The 17,919-nt window shown below is 41.7% G+C and overlaps 1 protein-coding gene across 2 annotated transcripts in view; it reads right to left on the reverse strand.

The window, feature by feature from the left end:
* Positions 1-17,919, reverse strand: part of thada (THADA armadillo repeat containing) — a 98,209-nt gene that overhangs the window by 15,423 nt on the left and 64,867 nt on the right. For both annotated transcript variants that reach the window (XM_035172763.2, XM_035172762.2), the window contains 3 exons: positions 15,948-16,030; positions 6,270-6,652; positions 2,482-2,606 (listed from right to left, as the gene is read on the reverse strand). In XM_035172763.2, the coding sequence (XP_035028654.2) occupies positions 2,482-2,606; positions 6,270-6,652; positions 15,948-16,030 (591 nt within the window). The remainder of the gene's footprint in view (positions 1-2,481; positions 2,607-6,269; positions 6,653-15,947; positions 16,031-17,919) is intronic.

Genomic DNA, 17,919 nt, shown 5'->3' on the forward strand with positions numbered 1-17,919 from the left:
GTCTGTGTGAAGACCTGCTGATGACGATGCATAGTGTGTGTGTTAAAACCATAGAATCTATATAGAGATGGACGATATGAAAGCTCCCCAAAACTAAAACTAAAGTCTCTTGATCGTCCCCTGGTGGCTGGCTGCAGTATAAATCATACACCCCACCTCCTCCATGTTAGTAGAGTGACAGAAATGACAAACTAAAAAGTACACATAAAATTTAATTTTCTCACAGATTGTTTCTGTCATTTTAGGTAGTTCATATCACACTGATGAATGTTACATTTTCCTTTTCTCCAGTAAGTTTAGTTTTAATAATTTATTTGAAGCTATACAATTAAAGTGAAACGTCATGGTTAGCAGCTGAGACTGACACGCGATTGGTCGAGCACGTGTATCTGTGGAATCTTGATAACACGGCTCCATCCTCAATCGCTACTATGTAGACGCTGGCTCCAAATTCACAAAATAGTAGAATTCATATCCAGGATATTTTTGCTTCATTTCTGAATTGTGTGAGAAACTGGAGATCCATCTGTAATTACAGACTATAGTTAAAACAACTGACCTATCGCCTCTATAAAACAATGCCTTTTAGTGGTCATTTACAAGGTGCCCACACACGAGTAATCAGGGTAAACGGGTCACAACAACTGCATGACAGGGTAACACTTACCCAGTGGTTCAGCTAACATCAACCGTGTCGGGATCAGGTCGGGACATTAAACATGAGGCCTATCAGGTCTGGGTCGGGCTCAGTTACCATTGATATTTCTGACAGAAACATGCAGCCGTACTCTGGCAAACATAACACTCCAGTGTGGTCAACTACACAAATATCACTCAACTGTATTGACTTACAATCCACAAAAGAAGTGTGCTGGTACTCACCGGTGCATTATGGATCACAATAGCACCAGTGCCATTCAATCACATGGCAGACAAGGGCAGCCAGCAACCCAATCTCATCCCTCCCTGGCTCTAATCATAACCCTGGGGCCTCTCCAAAGGGAAAGTGGATCCCTGGGTCCAGAGATTGTGGCCAGGAAAAGGCTTTACAGGGCTAAAAGCCTTTGTAATCCAATCCTCATTCAGGTCTGTATTCTCTTGTCGGGGTGAGAATAGTACAGCAGTGGCTTGTCAAGGAAGGTGTGTGTGTCTGTCAAAGGGTTTACAGTACAAGCACACACACACACACAAACACTGGAACGGTACGTGCCAAATCGGTTTGTGGTAAGAGAGGGCCTGGGACTCAGGAACTTGTAAGCTCTCACTGGAGTAATAGTGGGAGCCTGGCATTTGACACTAATTTAGGAATAATGTTGTGATGACAGCCTCTCAGAGCAGAAAGATCAGCTTTCATCCACATTTTCATTTCTCTGTTTGCCTACTTTTAAAAACTACAAGTCTCTCTGGCTGGAAATGTAAATACAGTGCATGAACGACTCCAGGCATCCAGGTGCAGCGAGGGAACCTGTGTGTCTCTCCTCCATGGACTGTGGCTCTGAATGGATGCCTGACAATCCACCTGACACAACAGTGTGAGGGCTCATTCACAACCACAGGGAGCCAGAACAAAAAACAGCAAATGGAGGAGAACGTGGTTGCATCTTGTGCTGTAGTACAATGTCAAATAAATAACTTAACAATATACAGCTCTTTCTGTATGTTATCTGTCAGTCAATCTCACCTGTTGCTGCTGTCCTCCTCTGTCCATCTCACTCTTCATTAACTACACTTATCCTTACCTGACCATCTCTTGCTGCCACAGTAACACTCAAAACTTAAAAATGTCCAAATCTAACTGGACAACGAGGATTAACTGGATAACAAATCATGCTGGTTGGACTGATGGACTGTTCAGCTTTCCCATGTGTGTTTTCTCTGTTTCGTCAGTATCTTCTGGTACCCACTGTACTGAATCTCCTCTGGAATTATTACATTTTCATCTGGATTGAGAAAACTAACACCCAAGGTCAGAGTTAAAGAATTACGATTCAGGTAACCACCTTGCATGGGCAATGCAGTCCCATTTAGTTTTAGCCAAGTTAGTGGTGTGGCACTGGCAGCGTTCCTTGATCCACCACTTTGGTCCAGAATGGAAATCTGTATAACTGCTATAACCAGATACATTTCCATGAAAGTACCCTCCGTAGCTTTGTGTTGAACTTCAGAGATGTAAATAAGCAAGATGCAGCCTTTTGAAAAGCAATTTCATTTTAGAATCTTTAAAAATAGAGTTAACAAGACATTAAAAGACTTTTGAACTCATAACCCATTTTGATGTGATTTGATACAAAAACAATCTCAAAGTACTATTTGCATAGTTAATAAAGGAGTGGAACCTTATGGATGAGGCCTATAAGCAGACCTGGAATAACACAGGAACTGTCTAATCTTCTGATCCAGAGGAAACATTATATTATTATAATAAAATAACTCTGGGATAATGAAGGATATTTGAACATGAAGAAGTGTGTGTTGTCTGACCTGTGAACAGAGTTTTGAGCCAGAGTGAGGAGGTGCAGAAGAACCTCTTCCTGGGACAAAGTCTGAGCACCATCCCGCCACAGGAGTTCACCACTGGAGCTAAACACACACAGCACCTGAAGGACCTGAGAGGAGGATGGAGAGGCAGAGAGAAAGAGAATGTCAAAGGAGTAAGAGATACTAAATAAGTGACTGATTTAGCTGCACACACAGACACACTCAGAGCTACTGGTGGGGGAAGTTCTTCAGCGCCATCCATCCACACAGCTTTGGTGTCCTCTCTGCAGCAGGCTGGCAAGTTGCCCCAAAGGGTATTTTTACCACACCGGTCAGATCCTCCCTACGCACACCCTAACCACGGGTACACAGCTGCCTCACTCTTGCTCTCTCTCTGTCACACACGCAAATACATATACACACACGATTATATGCATGTAGTCAGACTACTACATTCAGGCACAGAAACGAGTGTGTTGACTGAGGGCATATTCAAGCTCCCAATTCTCTCCATCTGCCCATCAGCTGGGAACACAGTCCTCGTCTTCTCTAAGCATCTTCCAGCTTAACCCCCCAAACTTGACTTGCTTTGTCCGTCACCCATCGCTGCGTCCCCCTCCTCTCCATCCTTCCCATACTGTTTTCTTTGCCCGGTCACTCCTCCAGAGAGGGAGGCAGCTGACCGAGTCCAAGGAGGAAAAGACTTGTTTTCCACCGCGTGAGACCCCTGTTAAAAACACACATCCAGCCGAGAACACATGTTGACATTCCTCCTGCATATCTCAATGATTATTATTCCTTTCTCTCTTCCAACCTGTTATTAGAGCTGTAAAATAAAGCTTGCTTTACAGGATCTGTGTGGGCGGAGAGCAGGGTGAGCGGGTGTATTCAGTGTCTGCGTGTAAACAACTGTGTGTATGTGTGTATGTGTGTGACTATATATTTGTGCATGTGAGGATAAGACAAGTGGCCAAGTAGGGCTTCTAGCTAATATGTCTCTTGTGCTGATGGTTCTGTCAATCCATAAACAATCATCATTAAGTTTAAGAAACAAGTAGCAAACGACAGTACAGCACATGTATGATAGATTTAGAAATGAGTTGCTCTTTGACTATGTAGAGAATTTCAAAGCCGCTTATGGTGACAAACCCACAGAGAGTTATCAACAAACTGTGAAGGGCTATGAAACATCTTAAAGCTCTTTGTTTTGGCTTTGGGGCCCACAAACTCTCCACTTCAGTGTGCTGGACCTGCAGTCATCTGTCAGATGGCCAGAAATGAATGATACCGCTCTGGATGTGTAAAGAGACCACTGTTTGCCAACACATGTAACAACTTAATAATGCGATACCATGTAAATGTTGTGCTGTTCATTTGTTCCGCTGCCCCCAATTGGCCTATAAAACCCATTAATGCAGACACACGGCGCTGCACTTGTCCATTTTTCATACTGTTGGACACCAGTCGTTTGGAAATGTTCTGTTGCAGCAACAAGTAGTGTCCAATATCTGCAGCGGCCCATTGTAATTTTCTGGGTGGCCGTGGTGGTCATAATGTCTGTATCAGACAATATTTCGTCCCTGCATAGATAAAAAAATTTTATCTACCTCCCATTTTGAACTATTGAGGGTATTATATCATTTAACAGCCCTGCCCAGGATTTTCACCGTTTATCTGTCCATCTGTCTGTCAGGTATTCAGCCGCCCAACGTCCATGAACAGACACATAAACAAAAAGCTACGAAGGCTCTACCCAGCTTGCACTGCAGTCGAACACTAAATCTTTGTCTTTTTGAGCAGACTGCCTCAAGGTGCTTTTCGCAGCTATCTTGTCTCAAAGCAGCTCCCCAAACAATGGAAGGGGTTTTGACCAAAAACCAGGGCTGCAAGAAGAAATTTCACCACATGACTTTGAATTAGCCCTGCGATACTCTGGATGTACCCCGCCTGTCACCAGCTGGGATTAGAATCAGCTCATGGATGGAAGGACTTTAGATTTAATATCACAAAAGTCACAATGAATCCAAACCGGAAAATAGTCTAATGAGTGTGTTAAGAGCAGAGACCTTATGTAAAGATGGACGACATGACTGCTCCCCAAAAGTGAAGCTTAAGTTTCTCAATCACCACCTGGTGGCTGGCTGCAGTACCCCACCTCCTCCATATTAATGGTTGGGACATGGAGCCAAGTGAAAGTAAACGTCGAATATTTTGTTCTCAAAGATGGTTTCTGTCATTTTAGTAGTTTTTTTTAGCAGGTTTACATGCTACCAGGTAGTCTGAAATACATCAACCTGAAATTCACTTAACCCGCACATTTATCCTAACACTGCTTCAGAGTTTAGTTCAGCATTAAGGGTTTCCCACAATTAATCATGGTCTACTGCATTACACCAGTCCAGCTGTTGGCGGTAATGTCTCTATAAACCACTTTTATGACCAACAATAAGCAAAAAGAAATCAGGTCACCCTCGAGCCTTTGCTCTTCTAGCATTGAGGAAAGGCGTTTCTCTCAGTGGAGCACACTTTCAAACATACTGTTTTATATTAATGATTTAATGATTACAATACACTGTTTTAGTTAGGCTGGGTTATGTTTGAACAGTCTGACCACTCAATACTAGAATAATACTGTTTCTTTGTTTTCTACATGGAGCTGCTGACGATGCTGACATTTCCCCCTGGTTTTTCTTAGTATGTGATTATAAAGACTTTATTTATATAATGTTTTCAAGATTTAGTAATTAATCAGCTCAAACCATTAGTGTTAACCCCAGACACTTTAACTCGTGGAGCAAACATTAGCGTAAACCTAATTTGCTTTATATTTGATCTGTGTTCCAGATATGACTAAAACCAGTCTATCAGGCTGTCATCTTTCCTGTCAGTCTCCTGTGTGTGTCATTTGTGAAATGTTTTCAATATGGACTGACGATGACATCATGAGCAGAGTAAGAGACCAACAGCCCACTCCCATAATGCTTCAGCTGAGTTCGTGGCGAGCTATGGCAACTGGCCCGTTAGGTCGGCATGTCCTCGGTGGAGGGGAGGCTCCACTTAACAGGGCCGACACTTTAAACATTAACTGCCAGCCTGTAAAGCGGTGCCTGGCGAACAGGCACACAAAAAATGTCTGAAGCAGCAGCATGCAAACACACACAGTCCCAGCGGTGGTGACTCGAGTCGGCACTGGAGGAGTGTTAACGACAGGAGTGACAGGGAAGGACAGAGAAGGTCTGCAGGCTGCCCCGTCCCAACTTTATGAACACACTGAAATACGACCTTCTGTCCCCAAAACAGGATATAGGCTGCATTTTCCCCTCCAAAACTCGTTAGAGTGGAAGCCTACCAAACCCTCTCACGAGTGTATGTCAGAGAAAAAGAGACAGAGTATAAAAGAGTCACTACCAGTGTGCTTGGCGTGTCCCCTGCTGCCGATTATCCTCTCACGCAAGCCTCGGCCAGATGGATTTGGATATTTTACCAATTTATAGCAAATGTCAGTGTGGTGCAGTGAAAATGTGATGAATAAGAAAAACATTTTGTTTCTGGAAAGGTTTCATAATGTGTGTGTGTGTGTGTGTGTGTGTGTGTGTGTGTGTGATGACAGGACTCAGTTTACGGCCTTTTACAGACTCAGACAGACACACACATGCATAAACGAGAGATTACGCACACACTTGGTCCTATAAAACAACCAGACATATATACAGACTCTCAAACAAAAACACAACAAATAAATGCACCTCTCATAATGTTTTTTGCGTGTGTATGTGTGCGTGTGGTCCCACCTTGGCCAGACACTGGGGGTGTGTCTCGTGAAGAGCCAGGCCGGTCAGGTTAGACAGGGTGGTCTCCTCCAGCCACTGAGGTCTCCTGTCCTTTTCCTCCTCCTCCTCTTCCTCCTGCAGCCTCCTCAGGAGCCCCTGCAGCGCCAGCTCCCTCACCTCGTACTGTGGAAACTGCAGCAGACATGTCAGGAGCTGCGTTGTCAGCTGAGGGGCCCTCCAGAGCTCAGGGATCTCCATGCTGGCGCTGAGGGCCACCCGTACCAGACTGAGCAGGTACTGGGTGCTGCCAGGCCCACGGGTGATAGAGGAGGGATCAGAGATGACCAGGTCTGAGTCCATCAGGATGGACAGAGTCCTCTGACGGAGCTCGTCAACCTGTGAATCTGAAAAGAAGGAATTGTCATGTTAGCTGACATGATATTTTAACTGATTATTGCAACTGTGTGGGGTGCCAGTGTGGGATTGTTAGAAAAATTAAAATAAAAATGTATTTTTTTTTAGAGGACTTAAGTCTTGAATCTTTTGCCAAGCCTCCTGTATTTCCTCTGTTAATACACTGCATGTCTTTAAAATAGTTGGTTTGTGTAGATAGCATAAAACTACATGTGATGACAAGTTCTAATGCTGCAAACACAAAGGCTCATATCTGAATCCAAGGCCAGAACAAAGAGGCTACATCCATACTACTATGTTTTTGTTTAAAAATGCATCAAGTCTGCTATGGATTCACCTACACTACCACACTACTCCAGAGCTTTAGAGCCGCTAAAACTGAGGAGTTTGTATATGCTGCTGCCCCTATTTTAGTTTGAAGACACTGACACGCACATGCCCAGTGTACACGAGTAGTCACATGATATGCATTTTTAGCCATATTAGTATGGACAGGGACTGATACTGATACGGAGCCAAAATCCTTGTGTGGACTTAGATTGTTTTAATTTAAAAATGCTGAAAATGTAATAGTATGTAGCCTGAGATAATGTTATTAAGCCAGAAAGTCTCTAATTAATATATATATATATACAAAATCCCCCTAATAAGATAATAAATGCTGTGACCCATTGTTCATTCATTATGTTGTTGAGGATCAGTCAGATAAAAAGTCTATAAAAAATGTCTCTATAATTTTTTTTCCCACATGGGTCACAATGCAAAAGGGTAAGAAGCAGAAACTGCTTTAATCTTTTTTTACTCTGTGAGCAATGTATGTGTTTCTTAGACAGATGTCAGTAGAAACATGACAGGAAATAAGGGGAGATAGATTTGGGAAAGCGGAGATATTCACCTCGGACACCAAGGCAGCTATTATAGCTTGAAATGTATATTGAAAATAAGGTTAAAGGATAAAGGATGTTTGTTTATCAAGCTCGAGAGGTTCAGCTTCTTCAGATGTATCCATTCCAACATCTCTACACACACACTTTGTGAAGCGAACAGATGCAGACAACAGACCAGACTGAAGAAGCCAGTGTCCTCTGTTCCTTTCTATTTTGACTTTTATAGGAAAGGCTGCGTCAGTGTCTGTTTGGAAGTGCCCATGCCTGTGCCAACCCAACCACCTGTGAACACACACCCTGGGGAGTGATCCACACACAAATAAACACACACGCGTGCACGCACACTAACACATGCACTTCCTCTGAAATATAAGTATAATCCAGAGGCAAGGCAGCTATAGAGTAACCCAATGCCATTCTAAAGCTGTGCTCCTCCCTACAGTTTCGCTCCAAGACTCCACACAGACCCCACTTTGACAGCCAACTCAATTAGATTAAAACTAACACACACACAGAGAGAGAGAGAGAGAGAGAGAGAGAGAGAGAGAGAGAGAAAAGCTTATGAAACCCACTGCAACTCAATCTGGCCCTGCAGCGCCACTCAAAACGTGGCCTGACAAAAGAGTGGTAAATGCTGCATTCCTCCAGAGATGGGCTGGGTTACCGTGGAGATGGGCCAGGTTACTATGGAACCTGATCCTCAAAGGGGGGTCCTGGGCCAAATAAGCATAGCCTAATGGTTATAATGGAGGGAAGGGGCACAGTAATGACACCGATGATGAAGGGAGGAGAGGGAGGAGGATGACTGAGCGTGAATGGGAGCGTGTCAAAGAGAAAACGGCTGTCTGTCATGCTGGAACACAGGAGTACATGGTGTGTGTGTGTGTGTGTGTGTGTGTGTGTGTGTGTGTGTGTGTGTGTGTGTGTGTGTGTGTGTGTGTGTGTGTGTGTGTGTGTGTGTGTGTGTGTGTGTGTGTGTGTGTGTGTGTGTGTGTGTGTGTGTGTGTGTGTGTGTGTGTGTGTGTATAGAATGCACCATCCAGCCATTAGCTAGTCAACTATAAAGCTATGGTTCTGATTCATACCCTACTTAAAAAGATACAAACACACACAAAAAGAAAGTAAATAAAGTAGTATGGAGGCCCAAAAAATACTTTGAACCAACGGCAAACTCATTAACAAAAGAAAAAGAAATATGAAGAGAATGAAAATGAGAAAAAGAAAGAAAAGGTAAAGTTGATAGAAGGAAAAAGAAAGACAGAATTAATGGGAGTGAGAAGGAAAGAGGAAGAGAGGATGTAAAGCTGTTTTTCATGATTATCAAAGGAGGGCAGAAGTAAGACAATCCCACAGTAAGTGAAATAGGCATTCCTGAGATTTTCAATGTGATTTTTCATGTCCGATGATGAGTAGCCATTGTTCTGCCACAGCTGTGTTTATTTAAACCCGTGTCTCCTACACTTGTGCAGCTCGTGTGTAAACCTGCAGCTGGAGCAAGTCCAGGCTCCGATGGGTTGTGGTTACTACTCGATATTTCAGGACACTGTGTGATGAGGTCTGACTCAGGGGAATAAAATGTAAACACAACTTCAACCTTGGTGTGTTATTAAATGTTGGTTCAGGTGTCAGTGGAGAGTTTCTTTGCACCGTGATGACTTAAAACGCTGTTTCAGAGATTTTGGGAAACAGCCACACAGGAGCGTTAGGGTCAAGAGTGAAATGTCCACAACTGTGTCTGCGGTATAGCTCAGGGGAGGGGCAACCATGGTCTATTTATACTGCCCTAAGGATGAAGTGTAAAATCTTCAGCAGTGTCCTGTCTTGTTATTTAGCGCCCCCCCATCATCAGGAAAAATTATTTGATATGTCAAATATTTTTGGTTTACTGCCGACCTTCTGGTTGGAGGACGACCGCTCTACCTCTCAGCCACAGCCACCCATTATAGACAATGCACCTTTTCCAGCACGTAAACCTTGAACTTCCAGGGGTTGGTGAATAAATAGCCAGTAACATTAGTGTAGTTATTGTTTTTTGCATCTTTGCAACAGCTTTTCTTTTTTTCTTCGTATTGTGCAAGATGCAACACTGGCAAGACAGCGAGGTGAGAGTGCTTCACAGTTTCTGGTGTGTACGTATACGGCGCGATGTAGAACATGACTCACTGGGGGAAAAACAGAAAGAAAAACTCTACAGGCAATGGGAAAGGAGTAAAAGACCTGCGTACACCTGCTAATCTTGTTGAAAAAGGTATTACTTTCCAAAGCTAAGGTAGTCTCACACATTGGTAGATCTATCCCAATCAATAATAAAAGTAGCTGATGATTTATTTAATCAACGATGACGTCAATGACATTTCCATCATCCTCAGCTGCAGCAGATGCTATCACACCCTTAGTTATTGGGAAAGTAAACATTATAAACACAATCGCTAACATCAGTTATCAGGGTCTTCTCTTGATTTCCACTGTGAAATTAGGATGTTGGAGTACATGGAACTCGAGACTTGAGAGAACCACCCTTAACCTGGTGTTATTAGCATTCCTGTGCATACACCCCAAATGAAACTCCACTCTGTACTAATGCTATGAAAACAAGTGTTTGAACTGTACATAGTCAAATAAACTCTGAATACTCACCACGTTAAACTAAAGCATATTCATATCATCTGTTGCTCACATGTCTAGGTGGTGTATATGTGTGATGGCCTGTTTTACAGTACAGGTCAAATATTTAAAGTAAATGCAACCACAACATCTGGTTTAAATAGACCTGGGCTAACCATGCCCACAATTGTCCTCCCCTAAACCAAAGAAACTTCCTGAATCAGGTTTGGACGCGAGGAAAAGGTCCTGATGAGAACATTTTGTGATCCACACAAAAATGTTAAGTGAAAACCCAAGTCCTATCCAACAACACCATTTTATGCAAGTGCACATGCAAGTAAATTCAAAGTTTGCTTTGTACTAATGCTTCACAGAAAGTAGAAGAGAGTGTGCTGGATGAGTCCTTGGGTGTAGGTGTGTGTGTCAGTTAGCTTCTTGGCTCTGCGTTAGACGGTCTATAGCCCACTGGCGGTAAAAGACGCTGTGTCAAGCTAGAACTTTGGCCAGACACTCGCACGTGCTCTCACATGCAAGCACACAGCTGGATTTCACATCAGCTTCCACCGTCATTACCCAAACTGTGAAAAACAAGCCCCAGACGCTACGTGGGAGTGAGTGTGAGTGTGAGTGTGTGTGTCTGACAGTGAGAGAGCTGACCTCCTTCACATGCTGATGGAGTTTTAAAATTTGCTGGGTTCCCTCCCTCTAATTACCCTTAACACACATACATACATACATACATACATACATATATATATATATATATAAATGTGTGTGTGTGTGTGAGCATGGGGGTTACGAGTTATCCTTAGTGTCTGAGTGATATAAATAACATCAAGCTATGACGACTTTGTCTACCAGCCACAGTAGCTGACAGATTCCTAAATTCATGAGGAAGTTTTACTACTTTACTGACCAAATTAATTAGTGCTGAAAACACTTAAACTCTAAAATATGACAAAGGCTGCATACCCAGAGAAAAAAGGACAAAGTGAAAAAACCTTTTCGGCAAATAACCTCGTATCCCAGGTTTTCCAAAATACGTATGTTACTTTGAGAGCATCGTGAAAGAGCTCAACACCACATTTTATGAGTTTTCTAGGCATTCATCAAATCTTTTATTTTCGAGAAGCTCATATTGCATTCAGATTCCTCTAGGGCAGCGGCTTCCAACCGTTTCTCTTTGTGACTTCGTAGAACCAGAGCAACGTCTTCTTGTGACCCCCTCATCACAGGTTGACACCAAAAAGAACCAAAGAGTGATGCTCTCCATTTTCATCTGAATATTTTAAACTAGGAAAAAAAGTCAGGAAGTAAAGTTTTTTTCTAGACTGAAAAGGTTTTTTCTTCAGATTACTCTCATAGTTGAAAGGGGCAGAGGGTTCATCCTGTGTAAAGTGTCGAGTGGAGTATTCCGTTGTGTTTCAGAGGCTGAATACAGAGCTCCTCTCTTGACATCGGATTGCAGCGGTTGGTGCATATTTATGACTGAGAAACACATCTTCAAGTTAAATGAGAACATCCAACTACATGGCTAACCAAGCTGTCACAGATGAACATCAATCCCATACGCTAAAGATACTACAAGTCTAATTATGGTAACCCTAGTTTTTTATGTGTTAAAACTGATTCAACTTAAACGACAGGATTTTTTTCACATCACATCCTCAGATCATGACATGCATGTATAGTATGAACACTAAGTTACTAATGGGACGCTGTAATTGTTCCTCGTGTCCATACTGACGTCCTGTCATAGTGTAACTACACTGTAAAAAAATATTGTTCCTTACAAAGATTCTCAAATTAGTTGTATATTTGATCATTTGCCGTCTTTGATTTTAAATGACATTGTATTCACTTGCTTCTTCTCTTTGATGTTTTGTATTTGTTTGATTTATTTACTTGTCCACTTTGTGAAGCACCTTTTTAACAGCTGCTTTGAAAGGTGCTTTATAAATATAGAGCTTATTATCAATATGACTTTGATAAATCAAGCAGGTATTATTCAAAGTTACTGCTTTACTGCATTAAACCCACATGATAATGATTACAAGATGATTTATTTCACTCAGAAAGACTAAAACCTGATATTAGCTTAAAAGGTACCCTGTGGATTTTTCTTGTAAATAAACAAATTCCTATATACAGTCAGTGGTTTTTCCCTGAGTATGTCCTGGAGGCCTAAAAACACACTGAATCAATTATTTTTCCCTCGTAAAACATTTGTTAAACTGATGTTTTAGATCTCCCCTTGTTTACGTCCAGGTTTGTTCGCTTGCAGTTTTCATCATGTTTGCTCGGACGCTGCTGTGTTTTGTGTTTTTATGGCAACCGACTGTCTGTTAGTGGAAAAGGATGAAACCTGCAGCAGGACTAGGCATCGTGGCGCTTTGTTCATAACTCATGAGGGACAAAAACTGAATAGGAAACCTTCAAGCTGAATTTAGTTTGTACAGAATAATGACTGTGGGTTTTGCAGTGCACTTGTGTGTCAAAAGCACATATCATGGTCTATATAGAGATGAGGTTCCATTACAGCAATCAATAACTTTCAATGTATATACAGCATGAAAGTATTGTATTAAGACTGACCTGATATAATCCATACATATCCTGTTACGTTTGTAATGATGTCAAAAGTATGATCTCAAAAAGGCACTAAAAGGTGTAGTACTTTTATTGTGAGGACACCATGAATTTTTTTCTAATCAGACAATCGAAAGATTTACCAGGAAACAATTTGAGGCGGACTAAAAGACTAAAGCCTGACCATCATTATCTGTTACCACACTAATGTAAACACGTGAAATTACTGCAAATTCAGTCCAGTTGTTCCATTTTTCCCCGTAATTTGTGTCAAGTCTCTTTCCCGACTTTCTTTTCATTTTTACTGGCAGAGAAACATAAGACCGGCGGAGGTAGAGATGAAGCAATGAACGGTGGGGGCTTTTTTTTTTATGAGTCGGGGAGGATCAAAGGCCCGAGGCAGAGAAACGTGCATGCACACACGTACACACACTTACAAAGACCTGTGTTCAGAGGAGAGAGGAATTGGCTGCTCAATGCAAAGTTCATATTTAATGCAGGGAGCCAGTTAAAAGGGGAAAAGTAATATTGAAAAAGCCGATTGTTCACCTTTGGCCTTAAGAGCTTTCATGGAAGAGGGGAAGAAGAAAAGAGAGAAAGAAAGAACAGCAGGGAGAGGGTGAGAAATGAAGCCAAAGACAAGCTTGTGATAATAATAGAGAGGCATTAGAGGTGTGTAAGCTAACGGGTGCTTATTTAGTTATGTAAGGAGCAGAGCCAAATCGGGCCAGGCCGGCTCCTCAATCTACAGGCTTGTTTTGAGAAATCCCCGGTATTTCCACTGTCAAGGCGAAACATGTGTTCAGCACATGGCAGACCAAAAACATTAAGTGCCTCCCCCTCCTCTCTCTCTCTTTTTCCCATTCCGTACAGCACTCCTCCATAAACTGGGTCATAGGCACAATCCCACCATCTGTCAGAGATCCCTCGCCTTTGGTTTCACATTCCTCCACCGCGCAGACCCCCTGCCAATCTGCGCACATGTGCACACAACCACACCACGTACACAGATACAAACCCGCACACACACTAGGGGGGGGCTTCTCTGAATCAGGCGAGACATGAAGCTGACTTCTGTCAACGATCCGTCTAAATGGAGAGCGCCGCGGACAGCCTCGCCAGCAAACGTTGCGGGGTTGTCTGTTCTGACGTACAAGTATTCAAAGTCAAACTCACAACAAATGGAGGGAACACAGTTGCTGCTTACTGAGATTATCAAACTCCCCAGCAACTGGCTGACTTCAGCAAAACACCATAGAAGATCTAAAACTCCAGAGATGACAACACATTCAAAACCAAACCCTAAACCACTATCATTCAAACTTTTTACACACAATAGGAGACTTTTTAATTTGGTAATCTCATTCAAACTGAGATTAAGAGATTAACAACTCATTTGCAAGAGAGACCCGAGTCCAGGAGAGAGAAAGACAAACTTCAGTCCCCTGGGTGAGGATTTCTGGGTACAGGCAGCTGCGGATCCAGACCCAGGGTGAGTCTGATCGAGAGTGAGGCTGCTGCCCAGTGGAAGAGAGGCCTTGTCCACTCAGGCGCCAAGATAATGTTATCTTTTATTGTCGTATCAAGCAGTTCGATCTGATTTGACTGACAACATTCTCTGTCTGCTGCAATGTACTGCCCAAATGTTATCCTCCGGTTAACACTGACTGGAAAGTCAATTATTACCCCAAATCTCACTTTCTCAATCAAAACAATAACAAACACCTAGTTTGAGAGTGGTTTCTTGGGAGTTGTTGTCTTAATCACCATTGTCAATCAATATCTACCTCAAAGTCAAAGTCAAGTTTATTGTCAATCCTGCCATATGAAAAGGACATAGACAGGATTGAAATGCTGTTTCTCTCGAATAAGTAAACGAATAAGTAGACAAAACATATAACCAACCGCGACTCAGGTGCAAATCATTTTCACAGATGACGTAATGTATTAAAGTTATATTCACATTTGCTTGCTCCGGAAGTTATAGCACAGACGGAAAAAGCCACAGGTAAAGTGGAATGGACGCAATTAAAAGGTGAACAAAATGAAACGTCCCTTTACCTTGAATAACATTGTGTATTTCTCTGGGTTTGAACATAGTTGTAAAACATTTTAGATCATGTAATTAGACAAGTGAACAAAATATATGACACAGGTCTAGTTGTTTCTTTATGATGCTAGGGCAATTAAGGCTAAAGGTCGTCATTTTACGAGAATAAAGGCGAAATTTTAGGCTTTGTGTCACGTAAGAGAGGTAATATAAGAAGATCAGCCTGTCACCTGCATTAAAATGAGGAATGTGGAGCATCATTTTAAGTTATTGGTTTCACAAAAGAAACACTTAATTTAATCACATCAGCTCCAATTATCACAATTATCTGGTCTTTGAAAAGATTGTGCAGAAAATTGGGTCAATTCTGAGGACCACACAGATTTTGTGGAAATTGTGTCTTTTGATGAGAAAGTTGATGAGTTGTTGTCAGTTGTCGACTGAAAGATTATCATTGGTTACATCTGTGTGATAGTCATAGACATTTCATAGATTCTAAAGAAACAATGAGATTGGTTTGGATAAAAAGCAGTGAAACTCACAAGCACGGGTTCTCCTTGCTGCCAATTTCCTCATTTAAAAAAATTATAATTCTCATGATATTATGACATTGTTATTGTTAAATTATGACTCTATTTTTGAAATCTCTAAATGTTTTTTTCCTTCATTTAATGAAGAATTATATATTTAAGGGTTACATATATGTATATGTAACCCTTAAATACATATATTTAAGGATATATAGTTGATTTACATTAAGCAGGATCTGTTTGATCTATAACTACATACTTCCCTCATTAGTAGAAAAATAACTAGCTGAGAGTCTTTAGAGCTGGGGACTGTGAGAGTGACATGTAAGGAAGCCAATCAGTGAACTACAACATTTGACCAAGGAAAGTGAAAGGCAGTGCAATGAAAGTGCAATCTAACGTATAACCACCAAAGCATGCGCCTGCTCATGAACCAAACTGAATATTTAGATAGAAAATGTAAATACAGTATGGACAGGGACTGGAGCAGTGGATTATCCTGCAGGAGTACTTCATTGTTTTAAAACTTTGGTATGTTTCCTGAAACCTTGTCAGTAAAGTGAGATGAGTTGTGTGTGTATCCTGCTGCCTGCATTGAGACATGAAAGAAATAGACACTACTCACCTTCCAGGAGACTGACCTTCGGCCCACACAGGCCCACTAACACGTCCAGAAAGGCTCCTCTGGTCACCACGCAGCTATTCTGTCTAAAAAGAGAGAACAACAAGAAGACAGGGTGTTTCTTTTAGCTTCTGCATCCAACAAATAAACCTTAAATAATAAGCTTTGCTCTTGACACACACAAAACTGGAGAAAATGAGTTTAACCTCAGCAAAATGTTGTTGTTTTTTTACAGTCAACCACTCTTGATTGAAATTGTTTTTGGTAAAAAATACAAAGTTAATGTTCTTGAATCTTTTGTAATGAAAGCCCCCTTTCATTACGGAGATGTTCCCCTATTGAGTTAAAGAGGTAACATTGCAGCCTCCAGTCATTGGTTATCTTTTTTTCCATTAAGATCACAGACAAAGATTTTCTTCAGAAACAGGCTCATGTCTCACCACAAACTGCTGAATTAGGTCACTGGAGATGTGTAACTAAATGAATCTATTGGTTGAGAGAAACTCTGGTGACTTTTTGTGATTGGATGTGATCTCTGGGGCTGACGTTACTTGTCCTGGTCAGACCTCCTGCTGTGGGTTTTAAGTTGCAAAAGCACAGACGAATATTTCTAGTGAGTATAATGGAAAAATAAGGAGTAAGAAAAGACAGTTCATATTTTACCATAACAGAATTAAACTTATTTTGACTCAATGTAGACTTACTAGCATTTTTTTTAAAGTTTTCTGTTTATCACTTGATTTATAATATATATATATATATATATATGACTCCTTTAATTGTTTTACAGTGGCATACTACTATAACATTTTGCCAACACTCAGAATATTGCAAATTTATTAAAACTCAGAAATTGAAATCTTTCTTTACAAAAGCATTCAGACCCTTTGCTATGGCGCTATAACCTGTGGTCATGTGCATCGTGTTTGTTTTAATGATCCTTGAGATTTGTCTAGAACCTGACTTGCCTTCACCTGTGGCAAAATAAACGGTTATATACAGGACATATTTACGTAAGGGTCACGTCTGTGTATATTAAGTCTCACTGCATGTCAGGACAAAAACCAAAGCATGACATCAGGGAGCTCTCTGCAGACCTCTGTGGTGAACCTGTGGCGAGGCATAGATTAGAGCAAGGATATAAAACCATCTCTAAAGCTTTGACTGTTGCCAGGAGTGACAGTGACCTCAATACTAAGAAGTTTGTAATAACCGGGACTCTTCCTCTTATAGTTAGTTGTCCAGGCATAATGAGAAACCAGGTAAGAAGAGCCTTGTTCAAGGAGGTCACTGTCACAGAGGTTAAGAGGTCCTCTGCAGAGGTGGGAGGTGCTACTGGAAATAAGACCATATCAGCAGCTCTCTATCAAACAGGAGTAGTGGCTCCTTTCTAGAGGTGGCAGGATGGAAACCACTATGGGTAAAAGGGATGCAACAACAACCTGCTTATATCTCTTTTATGACGAAATTAGTAGGTAAATGCAGGGTTTTCAAACGTGGGATAATCCTCTAAAAAAGGGGATTGACTCCTTTCCCAGTGCACCTTCAATGTCATGCACACACTGAAAACTGCGGTGCTTTCTCACATCGTTGAGAGTGCGTTCCCTCGGGTGTCATGTATCCATCACTGCCGTTCAGAGCCATAGTCGATTAAAACCTGGGTCAACTGCAGAGTCATTTGACCCGGGAGTCAACTGTATACATTCCCATTGCAGACAAAACCCAGATGTTCGTGGGGTTTATTGACCAGTGGAAAAGGGGAAAGTCTCTCAAACACAGTTTAATGGACTGTTGAGCACGAGGAAAAAGAGTCTCTGTTTTGAACACTTAAGGCAGAACTCAGGGCAAAGTCAGGGAGAATGGTCAGAACTGGGGAGAAGGTGAACACAGCAAAATATAGAGAAGTCCATGAAGAAGATTTGGGCAATAGTGCTCACAACCCAGGCGAGTTTAAGCCCACACTTTCACCGGGCTT

The sequence above is a fragment of the Hippoglossus stenolepis genome, chromosome 12 (assembly GCF_022539355.2).
Source record: "Hippoglossus stenolepis isolate QCI-W04-F060 chromosome 12, HSTE1.2, whole genome shotgun sequence".
NCBI lineage: Eukaryota > Metazoa > Chordata > Actinopteri > Pleuronectiformes > Pleuronectidae > Hippoglossus > Hippoglossus stenolepis.